The sequence below is a fragment of the Trematomus bernacchii genome, unplaced genomic scaffold (genome assembly GCF_902827165.1).
Source record: "Trematomus bernacchii unplaced genomic scaffold, fTreBer1.1, whole genome shotgun sequence".
Classification (NCBI taxonomy): domain Eukaryota; kingdom Metazoa; phylum Chordata; class Actinopteri; order Perciformes; family Nototheniidae; genus Trematomus; species Trematomus bernacchii.
This window is the reverse complement of record NW_022987710.1, coordinates 2,139,051-2,160,801: the sequence shown is the minus strand read 5'-3', so window position 1 is coordinate 2,160,801 and position 21,751 is coordinate 2,139,051. Positions and strand designations below refer to the sequence as shown.

At 42.0% G+C, this 21,751-nt stretch overlaps 1 protein-coding gene across 1 annotated transcript in view; it reads right to left on the bottom strand.

Annotated features, from left to right (window-relative positions):
* aldh1a3 (aldehyde dehydrogenase 1 family, member A3) overlaps positions 1 to 21,751 on the bottom strand; it is a 74,912-nt gene that overhangs the window by 25,428 nt on the left and 27,733 nt on the right. The window contains exons 7-9 of the mRNA XM_034141016.1: positions 19,869 to 19,982; positions 6,007 to 6,109; positions 4,490 to 4,674 (exon numbers count right to left, since the gene is read on the bottom strand). Of these exons, the coding sequence (XP_033996907.1) occupies positions 4,490 to 4,674; positions 6,007 to 6,109; positions 19,869 to 19,982 (402 nt within the window). The remainder of the gene's footprint in view (positions 1 to 4,489; positions 4,675 to 6,006; positions 6,110 to 19,868; positions 19,983 to 21,751) is intronic.

Below are 21,751 nucleotides of genomic sequence, written 5' to 3'. Positions count from 1 at the left end.
ACTGCTAAATTTGATAACCTCACACAAACGTTTGAGCACTTCCTGTTTCTAAGCTGATTTACCGCTCTTAATCTATTACCTATCAACACAGATATCGGCAAAGCTACTGGCAGGCAGGGCCCCGGCATGTGCTGGAAAGAGTTGAGAGTGCCATATGCCCTTGAGCCTGGACCCAGCACATATCAGTAAAAGTTTGTTGCGTTTTGTACACACACATCCTTATCAGGCTTCGGAGACTGCAGATGCTTTCTTGAAGGGATGGGAGGTGGTTGACATAGGCACAGTGATGAAGACGGGGGAGATGGTGCGCGTCTCTGCTTCGGTGATTTTGGTGGGCGTCGTTGAGGGGCGGGGGTAAAGGACATGCTGCCAACCCTGCATCTCGCCTTCATGCGGTCATCGAACTCCAGGGGGGAGGGCGAGGGTGAAAGGGTGAGCGGAGAGTAGAGAGAGCTGGGAGATGAATGAAGAGTATCCTCCAAGGCGTTGACAGGGGGGGTGACGGGCAGTGGAGACTCCTCCATTTGTGTCATAGGTCTCCCATAATCAGAACATTCCTCAGGCGGGTGCAGTGATACTTCTTCAGGGTTTTCTGCGCAATGTGTTGTGTCTTTCTCCTGTTTTGATTCCTCTTGCCGCTTGTCCTTGGCAGAGGGAACAGATTGCTGACGCAGGCAGTTGAATATGTTAGAGATAAACAATTTCACTCCTGACTTGTTCAGGCAAACTCCATCTGCCTTAAAAAGATGTCTGCGATCCCAGAAAAAGTTAAAATTGTCAATAAAATGGACAGAATGGTCAGTGCAGGCAGCTGAAAGCCACATGTTCAATGCAAACAGTCTGCTGAATCTCTCCACTCCTCTTCTGACTGGCGGTAGAGGGCCACTGATGAACACCTCCGCATTTAGAGAGCTGACAGTTTCCAACAGACATTTAAAGTCTTCTTTCAGCGCTTCTGACTGTTGTTTCACAACATCATTTGTTCCAATATGTAGTACCACATTCTTCACAGTCGGATGTTCAGCCCCAATATGCAGGATCTTCTCAGCCAAGTCGGAGACCATATCCTTGGGAAAACAGAGTACTTTGGTGTTGTTCTTACTACACAGACCTTTTACATCTCTTACAGCAGAATCACCCACAATCAGAGTTTCAGGCCCAGCCGTTAGCTTTCCCTCTAGCCTTTTACTTTTGGAGTAGCTATTGGTCCTTACCCTGCTGTGTGAAGAGGACGGGTTATCCAGGTCATCAGAAAGAGATCTCCGGTTCTCGGTCAGCGGAGCGTATCTGTTCTGGATTGGCACACTTGGTGGTTTAGGAGGATTGTTTGTAGTTCTCCCTTTAGCAGCTGTCCACGGCTGTTTCCTAGTATGAATAGGGGTTGAAGAGGCACTCTTCCTGGGTGATAACAATGCAGGCCAGCCGGTCGCATCACAGATTTCAGAGCGCTGGGCTCTGCCTGTTATTCGTCCTCCCAAATCCCATGGAAATGATTTACTCTTAGGCTTTGCACCCAGAGAGTTCCAGGGAGGACTACCACTTGTAGATTTATTACCCAGTACACAGCCCTCCTGTTCCATGGAAACCTTGTAGCTGCTAACTAGCTGTGAGTTAGCATACCCTTTTCCATTATCTTGCAACACTGGTAAAGTGGTGTTATTCCCACAACATAGTCCATTCACTTCCACGTTAACTTCCAACCGTTGCATTTTCATTTCCAACACAGCCATCTTCTGTTGAAGTTTGTGGAAGTCATCTGTAGAGAACGGAGGCATTTTGCTACCAACTAGCTTAAGCTAAATAGCATGCAGTAGCCTACCAGGCTTTAGCTGTTGCTAGGCCACGCTACTGTAAGACTGAGGTCGTCGTAAAAATGTTGAAATATGGCTGAAACCCTCCGTCTATTTACGATGAATAACTGTCCCAGTGATAAGTTAATGTCCAGGAGCCGCTGCTCGAAGTTTTCAGAGAATAAGAATAGGAAAATCAGCATAAAAAGTAAGCAGAGGCAAGAGCAAGCAGAAAAGCGTCTGCACTGTAAGAAAGATACAAACTGGTTAAGGGGGCGGGACATCTCTAAGCAGCTGACCAATTACAACAGAGTCTGCCAGCTAAGTGGTTCCCTACCTGGGGGGCAGCGCTATTGCAGGGGGGGTGTGGCCCCACGCAAAGGTGTTTCATGAGGCCCTCCTGGTCACACATGTGTCGCGAACTTTGACGGGGGGGGGGGGGGGGGGGGGGGGGGGCTAGTGGATCGCCGGAGCTGTTAGAACTGTTAGCGCCGGAGCCTCGCAGCGGGGACACTGAAACTGTGGAGCGCATAATTGCGCCGCATTTGCGCATAAGATTAATTGCGCCGCATTCAAGCATAGATCGTCCGCAATATGAGGACCCCTCAGCAAGGTGAGGCCCCACGCAGTCTGCGCAGGGTAGCTTGTGAATTTACTCCAGGTGTGATTAAAGTCTGATTTAAGAGTTGATTATATTTCACATCATTAATCCAGATCTGTAAAGTAACTAAATGTTTTAAATACATGTAGTGTAAAAGTACACCATTTACCTCTGGACTGTAGTGGAGCAGAATTACAAAGAAGCAAAAGTGGAAATACTTAAGTACCTCAAAATAAGTACAGTACTTGAGTAAATCTACAGTTACAACCAACACTGCAGCTATGTTTTGTGTGCTAGCAGCCCATAATCCACACTATACATGAAATAAATCAATGTTAATTCTGTTTCCAATTTGTTTAGTTATATCTTACACAGGCTCCGCCCTCTACTGGACTCTATGGGTACTACCTCTTAACCATACTATGCGAGCATTCACCTACTGAGATATCTATAAACGTAGCCGGCCCCTCGGGGCGGGCCTACCTGAATGCGTGCGAGAATTCAGACCCATTCTGGATCTTCGCAGTCTGAATCAGCACATTGCCTGCAAAAAGTTCCATATGTAAACCAATTACTGGAACTAGGGCAGCCGGGCGATTGGTTCACAACCATCGACCTGAAGGATGCTTACTTTCATATCGAAAATTGCTCCAAAGCACAGAAAGTATTTGTGTTTTGCCTTCCAGGGGGGTAGCCTACGAGTACAACAGACTACCGTTTGGCTACTCCCTATCCCCACGCACGTTCAGCAAATGTGTGGCCACAGCACTTCAGCCCCTTCACGACCATGGCACGAGGGTTTTGTAATACGACCTCATAGTCATGGCCAGGTCCAGGGAAGAGGCAAACACAGCCCAATTGATCCAAGTGGATTGCGGTCAATTGGAAGAAGAGCAATCCCATGCCTCACCAGCAGGTGGGGTATCTGGGAATTTTTGCTCGATGTAGGCAGACTACGCCCATAGGCAGGCGGGGAGAGCCATGCACACTCTTCACGAGCTAAGCGTGTCTGAGTGTGCTCTACCAGCCAAGTAAACTGCGGCCCCGACTTCTCCACGGTCACAACCGGAGGAGAAGAAGTTGCGGTGCAGTGGCTCTTAACCAAAAGCCGGTCAGGGGCAGTGTGATGGGTCGATGTTGTTGGACGACAGGGCGTTTATGCATCAGGGCTCCACCCACTGTACCCATAGAGTCCAGTAGAGGGCGGAGCCTGTGTAAGATATAACGGGGGGTTACGTATTGTAACCCTAGTTATATAAGCACAGGCGGAGCCCTCTACTTGGGGCCCTGTCTGTCCTATGCTGCTCGCTGAAGAGGGTGTAGGATGACAGTCAGGAGGCTTGGCCGCCTTATATACGGTGGGCTTGCGCACGCATTCAGGTAGGCCCGCCCCGAGGGGCCGGCTACATTTATAGATGTCTCAGTAGGTGAATGCTCGCATAGTATAGGGTAGTACCCATAGAGTCCAGTAGAGGGCTCCACCTGTGCTTATATAACTAGGGTTACAATACGTAACCCCCCCGTTTTTCCCTTAGAAGATAACAAAAATAACAAATCAAAATACTGTTAAAGTACCAGATCGATAAGCAGTATTTGTAATTGTTTCAGTTAGGCCTCATTATTTCACAGTGGCACGGGATCATCTGCCAATACAAGCACTTTTGTTCATGATCAATCCATAATCAAATATAAAATTATAGTTTGTATAACTATATACAATTAATTCTACCAATCTTGGTGGGAACCGGGTTAGGGGGGGCTCGAAAATATTTCCAATTACCCAAGGGGGGCCTGACTGAAAAAGGTTGGGAACCACTGAGCTAACCAATCAGAGCAGACTGGGCTCTGGTTTCAGACAGAGGGTGAAAAGAGGTGCTGCAGCACAGGCAGTATGAGAAAAATAAAGAGCTTTTTGAACATTAAAGTATGGAGACATGTCACAGTAGAGACACTACATACTGATATGAACCTGAAACTGAGCATAACATGGCCCCTTTAAGAGGCAATAATATGTCAATGTCATATTCAAAACTTGTTTAAAAAAACAGTTACAAGTAAGGATGTTGCTTGTTGACTCAAGGTTTGCTGTGAGTTCTACCTGTGGCCCGTGTGATGTCTGGGGGTCCAGCGGGTCTCCTATGACAATCTTCTTGGCATTTTCTACGCTGCGATGCACAAATTCCTCATAAATACTCTCTTCCACAAAGACACGTGATGCAGCTGTGCAGCACTGACCCTGGTTATATAAAGCTCCTTTCTGGGTTTCCTCCACAGCCAGCTTCACTACACACACACACACACACACACACACACACACACACACACACACACAATGACAATCATTAAGAAAAGAAAAAACACATGTTGTGCATGCAAATTATTAATACACGATTAAAGGAAATATTTGAACGAATTCCTTGATAAATCAGGTACCACAATAAAACAATGACACCCCCTAACTGATCAGAACTATCACTTTTACATTTTTGAACAAAACTGCTACACAAAAGCTCTTTTTCAGATTGACAGTGAAAGCAGATGACATACACATCAGAGCTGTGCCTGAATCTTATGAAGACAAACACACACACACACACACACACACACACACACACACACACACACACACACACACACACACACACACACACACACACACACACACACACACACACACACACACACACACACACACACACACACACACACACACACACACACACACACACACACACACACACACAGTTACAAAGAGGACAAGAGCAATAAAGAACAACCATTTTGACGTAACTCCAACATTCTTCAGAATGCATTGAGACCTTCTCTACTCTGGGAAGTATCATCAGTCTGGGAGGGTGTTATATTCTTAAAGTAGACAATTTCTTAGACAATTTGTCTTCGTTTGGCACAAGAGGAACTTGTCACCATTCTTGGGGGAAAATCCCCAGGTATTAAGCTCTGACTTTCTAACTGTCACACCTGTCAATGCTCATACACTATTAAACTAAAACCTAATTAAATCTCTAGACAAAAATACTGAGGAAATTACTTCAATGATATCTACAGCATGGCATTAAAAAAAATGTAGTTGTTATGTGCAGATTTGGATTCAACATTTCACTGAATGAGAAAAACATAATGCTGGTTGCTTTACAATATATGTACATGTAGGATGCTTCAAGCTGATTGGTAGGAACAAGAATAAATACCGGACTGTTATCAGGTGCTGTTTAGAGGGTATGACTGTGCTTATCAGTCAACTAACAAGTAATCAGGCCAATGTATCATCATATTACACGTGAGTGGTGCAGTAGTGGCTGTATTGTACCGGATCTCTGCAGCCCCCTGAGCTACAAAAAATGTATTTGATAGTGAGACAGTCACTGAGATCGTCAACTTACAGTTGTCGGATGACAGCAATGGCACAAAAAAGGTTAATTGTACATATGAAAGATGAGCCATGACAGGCCTCATATTTCAATATTTCTGAGTAGTGATGTGGTAAAACCCCTGAGGGTGCAAAGGTGTGAAGTGCCTCCAGTGCATGCTGAAACATGTTCATGTTGCATTTGATTCATCATTTTACTATTATGTATATTAGTTTTGTTTACTTACAGTCACAGTCAGCAAACACAATGCATGGGTTCTTCCCCCCCAGCTCCAGAGTCACTCTCTTCAGATTGCTTTTGGCAGATGCTTGTTTGATCAGCTGGCCAACCTGCATGACCATACACACAAACATATCCTAATGCATCATGGGTAGTCCATCTACACAGTAGCAGCACAAAAGAGAGTATTCAGATGTTAGTGAACTTAAGCAATTTATGCTACTAAAATCTATTTAAGATGGATATTTAGGAATTCTAAGAGTCATTGCATTAGAAAACTAACTTCTCAAGTTTGAAATCAATCTAGGGGGAGTCTACAGTATTTTAAAGCTAACTGGATGAGGCAAGAGTTTTTTCAATTATTTTATACATTTAATTGTTGCAGTTTATTTATACAAGAAGCTTTATCCACATCAGTGAAACTCAGACTTTTTCAGCTTCAGAGAACTGCGGTGTCTCACGCAGGTCCCAAACTTACAATAAACACCACCAAGGACCCTTCATTTATAAGGAACACAACAGACCATGAATCTAAAATGTTAAGGATATACATTTATTTTATTATACAAGCACTGCAATAATCAGATGTGCTGAGCTGAGTTTAATGGAACATTTTAAACCACCTCATACAACAACGCGCATACAAATGTGTTACACTTTATAAAGAACAATCATGTTCTACTCTTCTTTCTATTTCTCACCGGTTTCATAATTCTCAAATCATCTTAACATGGCGCACGCACACGCACACGCAGACACACACACACACACACACACACACACACACACACACACACACACACACACACACACACACACACACACACACACACACACACACACACACACACACACACACACACACACACACACACACACACACACACACACACACACACACACACACTTTGTGCCTTAGGAACTACAAAGCCAAACCAACTTGCAACACAAAATGGAAAAGGATACCATACCCCAAATTGCTTCCATTAGTGCTGCAGATAAGTGAATATACAACCCAGTCTCACGGCATTTCGTGTTCACCAACACGATTTTCCCTTTTTTTCGTGTCACACAGAACAATATTAAAAGCAATGTATTTCTATTGGTAGTATGTTTCGTGCTTTTTTTGCTGTCCGTGAGGAAAATAAATGGGGCTCAGAATACTGAAATATGTATTTTTTAAATCTTTTTTTCCTTCTAATTTGTTATTCTTTTCTAAATAACACACTATTATTTACTCAACAATAACACACAATTATCGTTGTTTTTATTTATTTGTTTAATTCTATAATATCGGGCTTTTTTGCCATCCGTCAGGAACTAAATTTCAAAATACACACCCACTGAACTTATTACCCAAGATCCTCAGCTATGGTTGAAGCTCGGTGATTGGATGTTTTAGCCGCAATGCACGTTGGGATATGGTGTTTATGCGATGTGAAATCCGAAAACATTTAAAAAGAAAAGAAAAGAATACTTTATTCCGAGTGTGCTTGCTTTGAAAGTCATCACATAACGGCATTGTAATACACGGTTCGGCTGCATTAAATATTACACATCTGCCGTAGTTCTTTATTTATAGAGCCCTGATCAGAAGACCTTTGGACAAACTGGAAGAACTGCCACCGAAACTGAATATGTGACGTGGATCATAAATATATCACCAATTAAACAACATCTTCAATTTCTCTTCACACAATACGTCTCCTTGCAGTATCAATACTAATTCGGCTGACTTTTATATTTGATCCTGCTGCTGCCACAAACTATTGCTCTAGTCATCCTGGTTTAGGGTGATCTGTAAACTATCGTAATAATTTAGGAAGGGGGCCCAAATCTTTGTAAACTTCTGCACAGAGCCTTTTAGAGTGTACCGGATTTTCTCAAGTTTAAGAAAGTGCATAGTGTCTCTTATCCATCTAATACAATTGGGAGGTGCTTGATCCTTCCAGGACAGGAGAATTAGGCGCCTGGCAATCAAGGAGGTAAATGCTATGACTGCCTGAGTTTTACCTCTAAGGTTGCCGGTTTCAGGGGTGAGCCCAAATAAAATACATACAGGATTGGGTGTGATGTCTTTTTGAAAAATCTTAGAGTATGCAATGAATATGTTGCCCCAAAATGAGCTGAGGTTGCGACAGGACCAGAACATGTGAATGTGATCTGCTGGTTGACTGTTACAGCGAGGGCATGAAGGGTCTAGGTCAGGGTATAGCTTCGCCAGCCTTGCTTTGGTAAAGTGCACTCTCAGAACAATTTTGAGTTGTATCAATCTATGCCTAGCACATGGGGAAGAGGTATGTATTAAGTCAAGCACTTTCTGCCATTGATCGTCAGCCATTTCCTCACCAATGTCATTCTCCCAACGACTCCTGGCATGTTGCAGAGATAAAGCAATGATATTGTTTATACTATTATAGAGAAGAGAGACTAGCCCTTTGCTACCCGGCGATAGTGAGAGAATATGATCAATTGCGTTGTTCATTGGGATGTCAGGGAAAGAAGAGATATTTGTCTTAACAACGTGTCTAATCTGGAGATATCTGAAGAAGTGAGACTGTGGTAAATTAAATAATTGAGAGTTGTGTAAATGATCCAAATTTCCCATCTACATACAAAGTACGAACGGATTTAATCCCATTTGTGTCCCATATCCCGAAAGTAGAGTCAGAGAGGGAGGGAGGGAAGTTGTAATTATTCTTGAGTGGAGAATGTACCGACGTTGTCTGCAAATTGAAATGCCTTCTAAATTGCGACCAAATTCTGACGGAGTGATACACCACTGGATTAGAGCTGAATTGAGGTAAAGAAGGACGGGACTGAGCGCATAGTATGGAACGTAGATTAAGTGGGCTACAGGCCTGTTCCAATTGTACCCAGGCCTCACCATTGCCAGGTTCAACTTCCTTCATCCATTGTAGCATTGCTTTTATATTGCACGCCCAGTAGTAGTGGATGAAATTGGGTAGGGCCGGCAAGTTTTTTAGGTCTTTGAAGGGCACTTCTCCTTATTCTCGGGGGCTTGCCATTCCAAATGAATGATGAAATGCTTCTCTCCAATGAATGAAAGAAATACTTTTTTATCAAGATAGGAATATTCTGAAAAAGGTAGAGGAATTTTGTTCATACAATCATTTTTATCAGATTAAATCAAATCAAATCAAATCAAGTTTTATTTATAAAGCACATTTAAAAGCGATTTTTGGTCGAGCCAAAGTGCTGTACATGTAATAAAAACACATTACTATAATCACAATAAAAGACAATAAATTACAACAGATATATATAAAAAACACAAGGAAAAGTCAGGAGTCGTGCTCCGCTCTAACTAGAAGGCCAGAGAGAAGAAGTGTGTTTTTAGTGTAGATTTAAAAACCCCTAGGGTCTGGGCCGACCTCACATGGAGGGGCAGAGTGTTCCAGAGCCTAGGGCCAGCTGCTGCGAAGGCTCGGTGCCCTCGGGTTTTAAGCCTGGTCTTGGGCACTACCAGCAGCAGCTAGTCAGCAGACCTTAAAGCTCTGGCTTAGCGCTGGAGGAGTTCGGCTATATAGGCCGGAGCCAGCCCATTTAGTGCTTTGAAAACAAATAAAAGGATTTTAAAATCAATTCTGAACCGAACTGGAAGCCAGTGTAGTGAGGCCAGAATTGGGGTGATGTGGTCACGCTTTTTGTGGCCAGTCAGCAAACGTGCAGCTGCGTTTTGGACTAGCTGCAGGCGTTTAATTGAGGCCTGGTCCATACCCACATACAGAGCGTTGCAATAGTCCAGTCTTGAGGTTACAAAGGCGTTAATAACCCTTTCTAAGTCATTAAAAGATAAATACGACTTGGTTTTGGCCAATAGTCTTATTTAAAAAAAGCAGGATTTGACTACGGTGCTGACCTGCTTGTCGAATTTAAAAGTGCTAGTGAAGGTCAGTCCAAGGTTCATGACCGAGGGGAGGATGTTTTTTTTGAGAGAGCCCAGAATATCAACCGGAGAGGCTGGAGGTTGGGGTCCAAAAAAGATGACCTCAGTCTTGCTCTCGTTGAGGTTGAGAACGTTTTTGCTCAGCCAGGATTTTATCTCTGTTAAGCAGTCCATCAACTACTGTAGTGAGTGTTTGACATTTGCTTTGAGAGGCAGATATATCTGTACATCGTCGGTAGCAGTGGAAGGGAATATTATGTTTAGAGAGAATTGAACCTAGGGGCAGTATGTACAGTAGAAAAAGGATGGGGCCCAGAATTGAGCCTTGGGGAACCCCACAGGTAAGAGGGGCTTTGGCAGAGGAGAAGGCACCTAGCTGTACCGAGAAGCTACGGTCTGTCAGGTAGGACCTGAACCATGCAAGGGCGGAGCCTGTGATGCCAGCAGACTGTTCAAGCCGTGACAACAGGATGCTATGGTCCACAGTGTCAAAGGCAGCTGTCAGGTCTAACAGCACCAAGACAGCTGGGCTACCTGAGTCGGCGGCTAGGAGCAGATCATTAAACACTCTTAAAAGGGCTGTTTCAGTGCTGTGCATGGGTTTGAAGCCAGACTGAAACTTTTCATGGATTCCATGCATGGTTAAAAAAGACTGCAGCTGGGCGTAGACTACTCGCTCCAGGGCTTTAGATAAAAAAGGTAGCTGGGAGATGGGCCTAAAATTTGCGAGAATGGAGGGGTCGAGATTTTTCTTTTTAAGTAGTGGCTTAACCACGGCATGTTTGAAGGCAGCTGGGACACATCCTGAGCTAAGAGAGGTGTTTAAAAGTAATAAAATACTTGCTCCAACTGAATCAAAAACATCTCTGAGAAGGCGAGAGGGAATGCTGTCTGAGGTGCAGTTTGTCGGCCGCAGGTGCATGACTACATCCGAGAGAGAAGAGAGGGATACAGGCTCAAAGTGGTCGAGGACAGCAGGGCACAGAAAAGGAGCAGGATCTGGGGTAGCACTAGTGTGGGCTAGCCTAAGAGCAGATACTTTTTCAATAAAAAATGTAAGAAACTTATCACAGAGAGTAGTCGATGGGACAATAGAAGAAACATCACAGGGATTAATGATAGAGTTGAGGACATTAAAAAGAACCTGAGGTTTATGGCTGTTTTTGGAGATTAACAGAGAAATGTGCTCTGTTTTGGCTGCTTTGACTGCCGTCTGGTAGTCAGAAAGGCAAGCACGAAGGATTTCTAGGGAGACATGGAGTTTATCCTTTTTCCATTTTCTCTCTGCACGCCTGCAAGCGCGTCTGAGAGCACGAGTACAGTCATTGAGCCACGGCTCTGATAGAACTTTGGTGCGTCTAAGCGTAAAAGGAGCAACATAATCCAGTATTAGTGTGCATGTCGAGTCAAACATGGAGATAAGCTCATCAGCATTAAAAGCACAGTTCACATCTAATTTACAGATCGGAGAAGCATTAAAAACATCAGAGAACTGTGAGGCAGTCAAGGGGTTAATCGAACGCAGACGACGCGCAGGGGCACGTGATTCGACTCCTGCGGAAGGGATGGAGGTTGTAAACAGAACCGGTAAATGGTCTGAGATACGCGTTGCTGCACATATTTCATCCACAGATACAGACAGTCCAAACGATAATACTAAGTCCAAAGTGTGTCCTTTTTCGTGTGTTGAGCCAGCCACGGACTGAACGAGACCAAAAGAATCAAGGAGATTCCCTAACCAGAGGTTTGGACTCGCAACACACATGGACATTGAAGTCTCACGATCATATTTCACCATGATCCCGGACAGAAAGTCAGAAAAGTCATTTATGAAATCCTTATTGCACTTTGGCGGACGATACACGACTGCGCAGAGTATAGGCGAGGCCGGGTTCAGTTCAAAAAGCTGCAACTCAAAGCTAGCATAGCTAGTTACAGGGTGAAGCAATCGGCATTGGAGGCTAGCTCTAAACACTGATGCTATGCCCCCACCATGGCCGGTGGCACGGGGGGAGCTGAAGAATGTACAGTCAGGAGGAAGAAGTTCAGAGAACGGTGTATACTCACCAGCGTGGACCCAGGTCTCCGTCAGGAACATAAAATCCAGTTCACGAGAGGTGAAGAAGTCGTTTAGCAGGAACGTTTTGTTTGCTATCGACCTAGCATTTAGCAAAGCCATGCAAAGTTTTCGCTCGGGGCTTGCCGAAGGTGTAGTGCGTCTCAGCCAAGCCCCCAGGAAGTGCGCCGGACTCAGATGAAAATATTCGTGCTGGCCAAACGGCGGTACTACACTTCCTTTTGGTTGCCAGGCCCGGAAACACTTTTTCCCATTGACTTACATGGGGAAAGAGTGGTCTGTAAATCGTTGGATAATTTTTTTTAAACTAAATAAACTACCCAGTATGAATACTTGTATAGCCCTTATTAGAAACATTCGTTCCTCAAGTTGTAAAAATGTGCTAATAACGTTATTCTGTGAGTTATTTCCCTCTGCATTATGAACGCGCATCTAACCCACGGGACCGCGCCGCCCGGCACGTTCATGTTACGTGTTCAGCACTACATGCGTTTATCTTTACCCATGGATGCACAATAAGAACGGACCCATATCGCCTTACTGCCAGCCCACGGAGCTGTAATAATGGATATATTGCACATGTTTGCTGTAATTCATCATTTGTAAAATATTATACTACATGGGCTGTATGATTAAATCTTGTACCGTAAATGTTGTATTACATAAAGTTAATATTACCGACGTAGATTAACGTCCCTGTTGCTTCTTATTGCACTAAGAAGCTTATTGCACTGTATATATATATATACAGTGCAATAATTCTTTCATGCTAAATGAAGCTCTGTTGCTTGGATATCACTAGATCCTGTTACAGCGTAATATAAAAGTACATTACGATTGATGTGTAAATTAGCATAATTACTAGCTAACCGCTAGCTGCTAACTGCCGCCTCGTTAATATCAAATCTATCATAACAAACCATTACCATGCTGTCATGAACATGCGGTGCTGTTACGTGTACGCAGATTGACGTGCTTGATGTGAACGAGCATTTTGGGGGTTATGGTTAAAGTTGCGCATGCGCTATGAGCGCACATACGGGTACTTCTCAGGCATGCCGGGTAATCTGTGACGTTTCGCTCTCTCAAAAGTTGGGCCATTTTATCATCATGCGCGAATGAGCAACTCTCATAGGAATGAATGAGGCCCCGCCTCCCACGCTGTATCCAGTTCTTATTATACATCCATGGTCTCAGCTGACGAAGATGTGCGTGTTGAACGCCGCGCGGGCCGGGAGCAATCAGTCGGGCAGGAGGAGCTGTCAGCGGGCCCAGCAGAGGCCGCAGCTCCGGAAAAACAGGGCGAATCCATCGATCCCTCACATGGCGTGCAGCGGGAGGGCCATGACATCCGAGGCGTGGATAAGTCCCAGAAGAAGCCATCAGGTATGCCTTAAGATGGACCAGTGCACCACCACGCTTTCCCCGTCGTCTAAAGCGCTTTCGGCGAGGCAGGATGCAGGGCAACCTGCGCAGGTAGGTGGGTATATCCAACAGTAGAGGGGGGGGGGGACGATTTATGGTTGCCAGATGTAGGTTTGGGCAGCAATATAAACTCCAGTGAGGGTCTGAGGTGGAGGAGAGCTTGGCGATCGTAGACGAGCAGAGCAGTAATATTCTGACAAACATAAAACAAAAACAGGATAGCTAAAGGCAGAGAGCTGAGGGAGCGGCGAGCCGACACAGGCGCCATCTTCCCACACACTGGTCACAGCTGTACGGTCTCTCCGTTTAATTAACACGGCCGATTATGGACAAAGGTAGGTTAGTCCATCTAGTCATATCTTTCTTACATTTTTCAAACAGTGTGCCAACATTCTCAGTGAAGAGGGATGGAAAAGAGGGTGTGATTTCAATCCCAAGATATGTAAAGCCCTTTTGGACAATTCTGAATGGAAAGTGTGCTGCAGGGATTAAAGCGGCTGGTGGATTAAGGGGAAACATCTCGCTTTTTTCATAATTGATTTTATAGCCTGAAAATGTACCAAACTGATCTAGGATTTTGAGAATAGGGGGGACAGATGTTAGTGGGTCCGTAACATATAAGAGAATGTCATCGGCATATAAGGATATTTTGTGTCTAGCGCCTCCGCGCACCACACCCAGGAAGTCCTCAGATTGTTTTAGAGCTATGGCTAGAGGCTCGACAGCAATGGCGAACAATAGAGGGGATAAACAGCAGTCTTGACGTGTGCCCCTGCCAAGAGGGAAATATTCAGATTGTTTACCATTAGTGATTACAGAGGCTAGTGGTTGAGAGTAGAGGAGTTTAATCCATGAAATGAAGGAATCCTCAAATCCAAATTTCTTAAGAGTAAAAAATAGATACTGCCATTCAACTCGATCAAACGCTTTTTCAGCATCCAGAGATATCACCATTTCGGGGGAACAAGAAGAAGATGAGTAGACAATATTGAAAAGCCTCCGAAGATTGGAGTTTGAGTGTCTGTTTGAAATGAAGCCAGTTTGGTCTGGCGAGATAATCTGTGGAGTAACCTTCTCCAAGCGCGAAGCTAGGACCTTGGATAACATTTTGTAATCCACATTAAGTAGGGAGATTGGTCGATAGGAGGCGCATTGAAGTGGGTCTTTGCCCCCTTTTGGTAAGAGAGTAATTGCAGCCTGTCGTAAGGTAGGTGGAAGAAAGCCAGAGGAAAGGGATTAATTAAACATGTCTTTGAGTAGGGGGCAAAGTTGGGGCGCAAATTTCTTATAGAATTCTGAACTATAACCGTCTGGCCCAGGTGTTTTATTACATTTTAACGATTTAATAGCTCTTAGAATTTCTTCATTGGAAATCTGGCCTCCTAATAGAGAGTTCTGTTCGGCTGGAACTGAAGGGAAAGTAAGTTTATCAAAGAAATGATTTAGTTGTGAGAGATTATCACATTCAGAGCTGTATAAACCGCTGTAATACTCTTTGAAGGTATCATTGATGTCCCTGTGGTCAGTGACTGTTTCTCCTGTTTCACTATAGATCTTAGGGATAAGACAAGTGGATTGAGCTTGACGAGCCTGTTGGGCTAACAACTTCCCAGCCTTATCACCTGAGTCATAAACAGCAAATCGAGACTTAGTAATTAGATGTGTAGCTCTGTCTGTGGAAAGTAAATTGTATTCTGTCTGTAAACGCAGCCTTTCTTTAAAAAGTGTTGGACATGGGGAGGACGAGTACTGTCAGCTAGCGTTAGCGGAGCGTGGTTAGTAGCTGCATGTTCCTCATTTTGGCTATCTCCCATGCGGTCCCCTGTGTCACTCATAAGATTTGTCGTCTGCAGGCTGACTTTGCTTCTTAGTAGGTTTCCCCATGTTCGTTTGTCTTTTAGACACGTTTGCACATGTTAGTTGTCGTAATTAAGTGAGTATACTGTAATATTAGACAGGATTTCAACAGAGCTCTCGCGGGGTGCGACCTACTCCTCCATTAGTCAAACCGGAAGCCCCAGACTTAAGATATTACTGATTTTCTTTGAATTAAAGAATGTAAATACTGAGTTGAGAGAATAGTCAGGGGATTTGGGTGATGGGAGACACATCTATGGATTCAGAATTTCAATAGCTTACCATTAAATGACGGATATACCTTTCTGTCTGTGATGTTTTACAAATCAGATATTAATGTGCAGAAGTAAAACATGTCAAATAATATAGCAATATCCTGTAAAATTATGTGAAAACATGAATAAAACTACACATCTTCAGATGTTATACATACACAAGTGTCCTACACTAATAATAAAAAGTATAATTTGTTGTGTTAACACTTTAAACTTGACAGTTTTTTAACCTGCACCGCCTAGTGGTTAAAGCACATTATTGCATTTTTTTATTGAATATGTTATATTTGATGAAAACATTTAAATATTAAGAGTACATACAAAATAGGGGGAAAGTATAAGGTCAATGATATAAATATAGAATATAAAATATCAAGAAGATACTGTAAGTGATCTCTACAATAAAACAGTATAGTGCTGGATGTACAAAGATATTAATAGGAGGATGTGCAAAACAGAAAAACTAATTAACCTTTATTTAAACATTAAAGAATACTTTAGGTTAAGGTCTTCTTTTAAATAAGAAAAAAGCTTTGGGGGTATCTACAGATAAATATTAAGCCTGACAAAGTACTTAACGTCTAATATATTGCTTTCCTGCAATGTTAACTATGTTGAAGCACTTATTTTAACTGATATTATACATATTAATTATACTCTTATAAGATGTATGTAGATAGAATAAGAAATGTGCAGAATATGACGGTTTAATGGTGGAGGTATACACACATATTGATAGATGTCTTGTAATGCACTGTTGAGGAACCTGCAACCCAAGCTTTTGATCATTGCATAACTACACCGTAGTTGTGTATATGATATGTCAATAAACCTTAGAAAATCTTGAAATCTTGAAAGGGATGTGCAAAATAGCCATTATATACAGTTTTTAATTAACTATTAGTAGAGAATAACGAGTAATGAATATGCTTTATAGGGATCTGCAGATAAATGTTTAATCTTTTCAAGCACCAACTATATCTCGCCTGCAAAGTAACTAAAATAAATGTAGTGGAGTAACAATACCAGGTTAACCTCTGAATTGTAGTGGAGTAGAATTACAAAGTAACAATGAGCTGTCATGTTGGTATATTAACCTGTTAAGCCTGTTTTTCAGGTCTCAGGCTCGAAAATGACATTCCCAGAACAAATGACCATATCTTCACTTCTAAAAGGGGCAAATTAATAATCTTTTTTCTGGATATGGCCGTTTCCAATTTAAAATCAGATTTTATCACGCTGCAGCATGCGCTTCTTGATTCTAAACTGCTATTGAACAGTAAGAAAACCAAAGCAATGCTTTTTGCTCCCAAGTCAGCGTCCTCCTCTTGCCTCTCCATTGACACCCTTGATGGCGTTTCTGTTGAATTTGTTGATACCTACAAATATCTGGGCTTTTGGTTGGACAGTAATCTGAACTTTAAACACCATATTGAAGTTTTAACAAAGAAATTGAAATTCACTCTTGGCTTCCTTTTCAGATTTAAATGTTGTTTTTCAATTTCATCCCGTAAAAGGTTGGTCTCTGGCTTATTCCTGTCCCAGCTGGACTACGGTGATACCATTTATAGATTTGCCTGTCCCACTGTTTTGGCCAAACTTGACCCACTTTACCATGCTGCACTGCGTTATATATCGAATGCACCCTATAGGACTCATCATTGCACATTGTATAGCCTAACTGGATGGTCCTCACTTACTATGCGTAGGATGCAGCACTGGTTTTTATTAATGTATAAAGCCATTTTAGGTAAGCTTCCACTCTACAAATGTGTCAGATTTGCTCCAGTTTGTGACTCTTACAAACTCAGATCCAGTGCCTGGATACGGTTCCAGGTTCCTACTGTACGGACTGAGGCTGGAAAAAGGAGTCTTTCTTATTATGGTCCTTGGTCTTGGAATGACCTTCAATCACGCCTTAAACTGAGGGCACTTGTCTCTATTTCATGTTTTAAATTGAAGTTGTCTGAAGTCCTCACCACCAGCTGCTCTTGCAGTAACAAGTAGTGTACTTTTTTTATTGTCCTAATGTGCACAATGTAGTGACTGCTTTTTCGTCTTTTGTTTTCTTTATGTTCTCTGTATTTTATATGTTTGTGTTATGTGTTATGTGTAACGTTGCTGCCTTCTTGGCCAGGTCAGCATTGAAAATGAGATTTTATCTCAATGTTTTTTATCTGGTTAAATAAAGGTTAAATAAAAAAAATAAAACAGCTAAGGTGAGACAATCTCCCGTGTTTGCTCCGTAATGCTACGTGTTGTGATGTCTGTGTTTGCTTCCCCTGTCGCGAGTTCTGATCGCTCAGTGATGATACTAATACCTATATAATATATCTTGTATGTGCAGTTACGATAAGTAATAAGGGTATTTTTACCTTGAGTTCTGTGCTAAGTGCCTTAGCATTTTTTCGCTCAGGGGTCATTTAGACGCTTCTTATGAGACTTGTGTTTTGTTTTGGTAAAAATGGTTCGTACTGTCAGTTAGCTGAGTTTCTTCCCGTTAATCTGGTATGACACATTACTAGGTTTTTCAATATTAAGAAGCCCTGAGACACAGTTTCGTGAAAAAAAACCCGCAGCCCCCTCTACCGGGGGCTCTCGGGCTTAACCTGAGCTGTCATCCATAATGGGCAGCATTAATATATACCCATATTAATGCTGCCCATTATGGACACAAGCAATTTTCACCCATTTATTAATTATATGTTTTAAATTTGATAACACCGATGTGTTTCTTATCCCCTAAACCACCAGGGGTAGGGCTGCTCAATTAATCGTATTTTCATCGCAATTACGATTATGGCTTGCAACGATTACGAAAACAACGTAATCGAAATAAAACGATTATTTCTTTATTAATATTATTACTTTTCTTTTCTTTTCTTTTTTTATTGGTTTTTCAGTTGAATTATACTTAAAGTTCAGGGTAATCAACTGTTAAAAACATACTGTTAAAAAAAAAAACTCCAATAGATTGATGTTTTCAAAGTAAATGGATAATCGTTTTTAATAATCGTGATGTCAATTATTGACCCAAATAATCGAGATTATGATTTTTGCCATAATCGAGCAGCCCTAACCAGGGGTGTACACAGTTTAATACTGGCAACTTCTAATTGTGGGAAAAACGAAAACGTCTTTTAAAACTACAATTCCCAGTAGAGACGTGCCATAGAACATGTTGCGAAACACAATGGCCAGCATGTGTAGTTCTGGGGGGGGGGTTTCGAGTCCAGTTTTGGATAGTCTGCCGTGGTTTCATTCCATTTCATAGAGCTGTTTGACGCTCGGCGTAACCTTGGCACACTGCCACTCCAACATCCAATCACAGAGCTTGAAGATTAATCACAGGGTTTGTCAAGCAAAGGGACTATAGTCCCAAACAATAGCTGAGGATTATGGGTGTCTTCGGCCATCCTAAAAAACGATTTGTTTCTCCGAATCAAAGGGGGAAAACACAAAAGCATTGTACACAATTTAAACCAATCAATGTTGTGTAATTAACAAGGATAAACTGATGTTTTTAGTTGATGGGTACTGCAGATTACTATGCCAACTTCGAGACCGGAAATACTGTTTTCACCCCAAGCTGTTGCCTGGCAACACAATTCTGTTGATGGTTATTTCATATCGCATTAACACCATATCCCAACGTGCATTGCGGCTAAAACATCCAATCACTGAGCTTCAACCATAGCTGAGGATCTTGGGTAATCAGTTCAGTGGGTGTGTATCACCTACGTCTGTTTCCGGTGACTTTATTTTGAAATTCAGTTCCTGACGGACGGCAAAAAAGCCAGATATTATAGAATTAAACAAATAAATAAAAACAAGGATAATTGTGTGTTATTGTTGAGTAAATAACAGTGTGTCCACAAGCACACTGTGACTCCTGGCACTGCTTGATCACTGGCTGGTGGCTGGTTAATGCATGAAGCGCTGGTTTTGATGTGAAACTAAGCTTTCTATGAGTGGAGCACTTATTTGTAATAATTGCGATTAATATTTGAATAAGTATGCAGCCCTATAGCTCATTACTTTGTGATTGTACAGAATCAAATCATTACGGTTATAAATCAATAAATTAATAAATAGTTTCATGACATAACACTCGCCAAATATTAACCTAAGTAATCTATATTTCCTCTGTATTTTCTTACTATATCAACACCGGCCTTGCTTTAATTCTACAATTCAAACAGCAAAACAGCACTGCACAACTCAAAAGGGTCGCTGGTTTTTATATCAAAGTATTTAAGAGAGTCTTTCATGCAAATTTGTCAAAATCATGATAACAGCTGCTGTCATACAGTACACTCACTCACCTCTGTAGAGCCAGTGAAGGCCACTTTGTCGATGTCCATGTGGCTGGCGATGGCTGCCCCTGCTGTTGGACCGAAGCCTGGAACGATGTTCACAACTCCCGGAGGGAACCCTGCCTGAAAGCCAACCCAGAGAGAAAGTTGGTGCTGCGAGTCAGGTTTACTGTCCCAGAGAACAGCAACTTTTACAGACATTTAATTAATTTGTACAAATATATTTGTATTGTATATTTAATCAAGTATTCCGGCACCACTTTACAATAAGACTACCCTTATAAAGGGTTTACGAATAGTTTGTAATTAATTTATTAATTAACACTTTATAAATCATTAATAAGCTTTTATAAGACATGAGATAAACAGGGCAACTGTGACCGGTTGCTTGCCAAATAGTGAGCCCACATTTATCTGTACCGCTAAGCCTTATATTGGCTACTTAGCTTACTTCGTCTTCTTTATCAGCCAGCATCCTTGGTATCTGTTGTTCACTGAGTTGATTCTCCCCCCATCCATCTTGATGTTTCTTGGCATCTCTTATGACCATCTATAAATGAGTTACTAACATTTATAACTGCCAAAAGGGAGCCTTATTGTAAATGTAAAACACATTCCCATTTATTAATGAGTTACTACGATTTATAATTACTGAAAGGGTGCGTTGTTTTTAAGTTTAATACACATGTCCATTTATGAATGAGTTATAACATTCACGCTGACCTAATACACATTTTTCACATGAAATGCAAAGTAAAAGTAAGTAAGATGCAAAAGAGCGAAGCAAAACATTTTATTCATAAATGAAAGACTTGGTAAGACATAATGGTACTCAGACTGGAAAGGCTTTGTGTATGTCCTTGAACAACCGTCCAAGCAGTCCATCAGGGTGAGCAGAGCCAAGCCAAGATGACCATTGAAGAACCTTGAGGTGTTCCTCCAACAAACTCTCTGTTCGGTTTCGTCTCAGTCTACGGACATGTCCTTTGACGGTCGACCAAGCTCTTTCATTATGTTGGGTATGACTGCCAGTCTGTGTGGTTTATGGTGTAGTGGTTGTACCCCATGTTACTCAGCACTCTCCTGTATGCCCTCCACTCATCACTAATAATGTTACTTCCTGACTTAACATGCCGTCTAATCAGAGGGGCAAGGTGGCATCTTGATCCTTTCTCCACTAGTTTCAACACTAGTCTCCGCCTTTTGTCTTTAACTCCCATCATTCCGAAGACCCATTTCTTCCTTCTCCAGGTATGTCCAAAGCGTCCACGTGCATACTAACAAACAATAAATCATAACATCCTCTTAGTTAACAACAAAATGCACACAAATTACAGTAAAATGGTTGCACATCATGTGTCAAAATACCATACTTGTTTATTAGGTGCATTGTATAACATAATTTAAGGATAATTATACAGTAATGGTCCATATTGATTTTTTTTTTTGTATTCTCTTGTACGAGAAAGCCCAGTCTATAACTGCCGAACATAGGAACTGGGTACAGTACCTTCTCCCAGACACAAATACTCAAATAAAATAGTTTACTTTATCAGCATTGGTATTACCAATGCTTACTATTTATTTGATACCAATTTGGTAATACAATTAATAAAAAGAACAAGGTTTGGGTTCGTTCTTCAGATATGACTGTGACGTTAACGTGTAAGCTCAATAATGAACTCCAGCTCAACCAACCATATTGTAATATCTAAGTAATCATCTTGAAATATGACATTATTATTTGTAATATAAACACATCTTATTGTGAGGTTGATTTCACATACACTCGGCCGCTCTTCAACATTGACGTTAGCTTGTCTACATAATCGATCATAGCGAATTTAAATTAACCTAAGCAATGCATAAAGTTACCTAACTAAAATATCTCT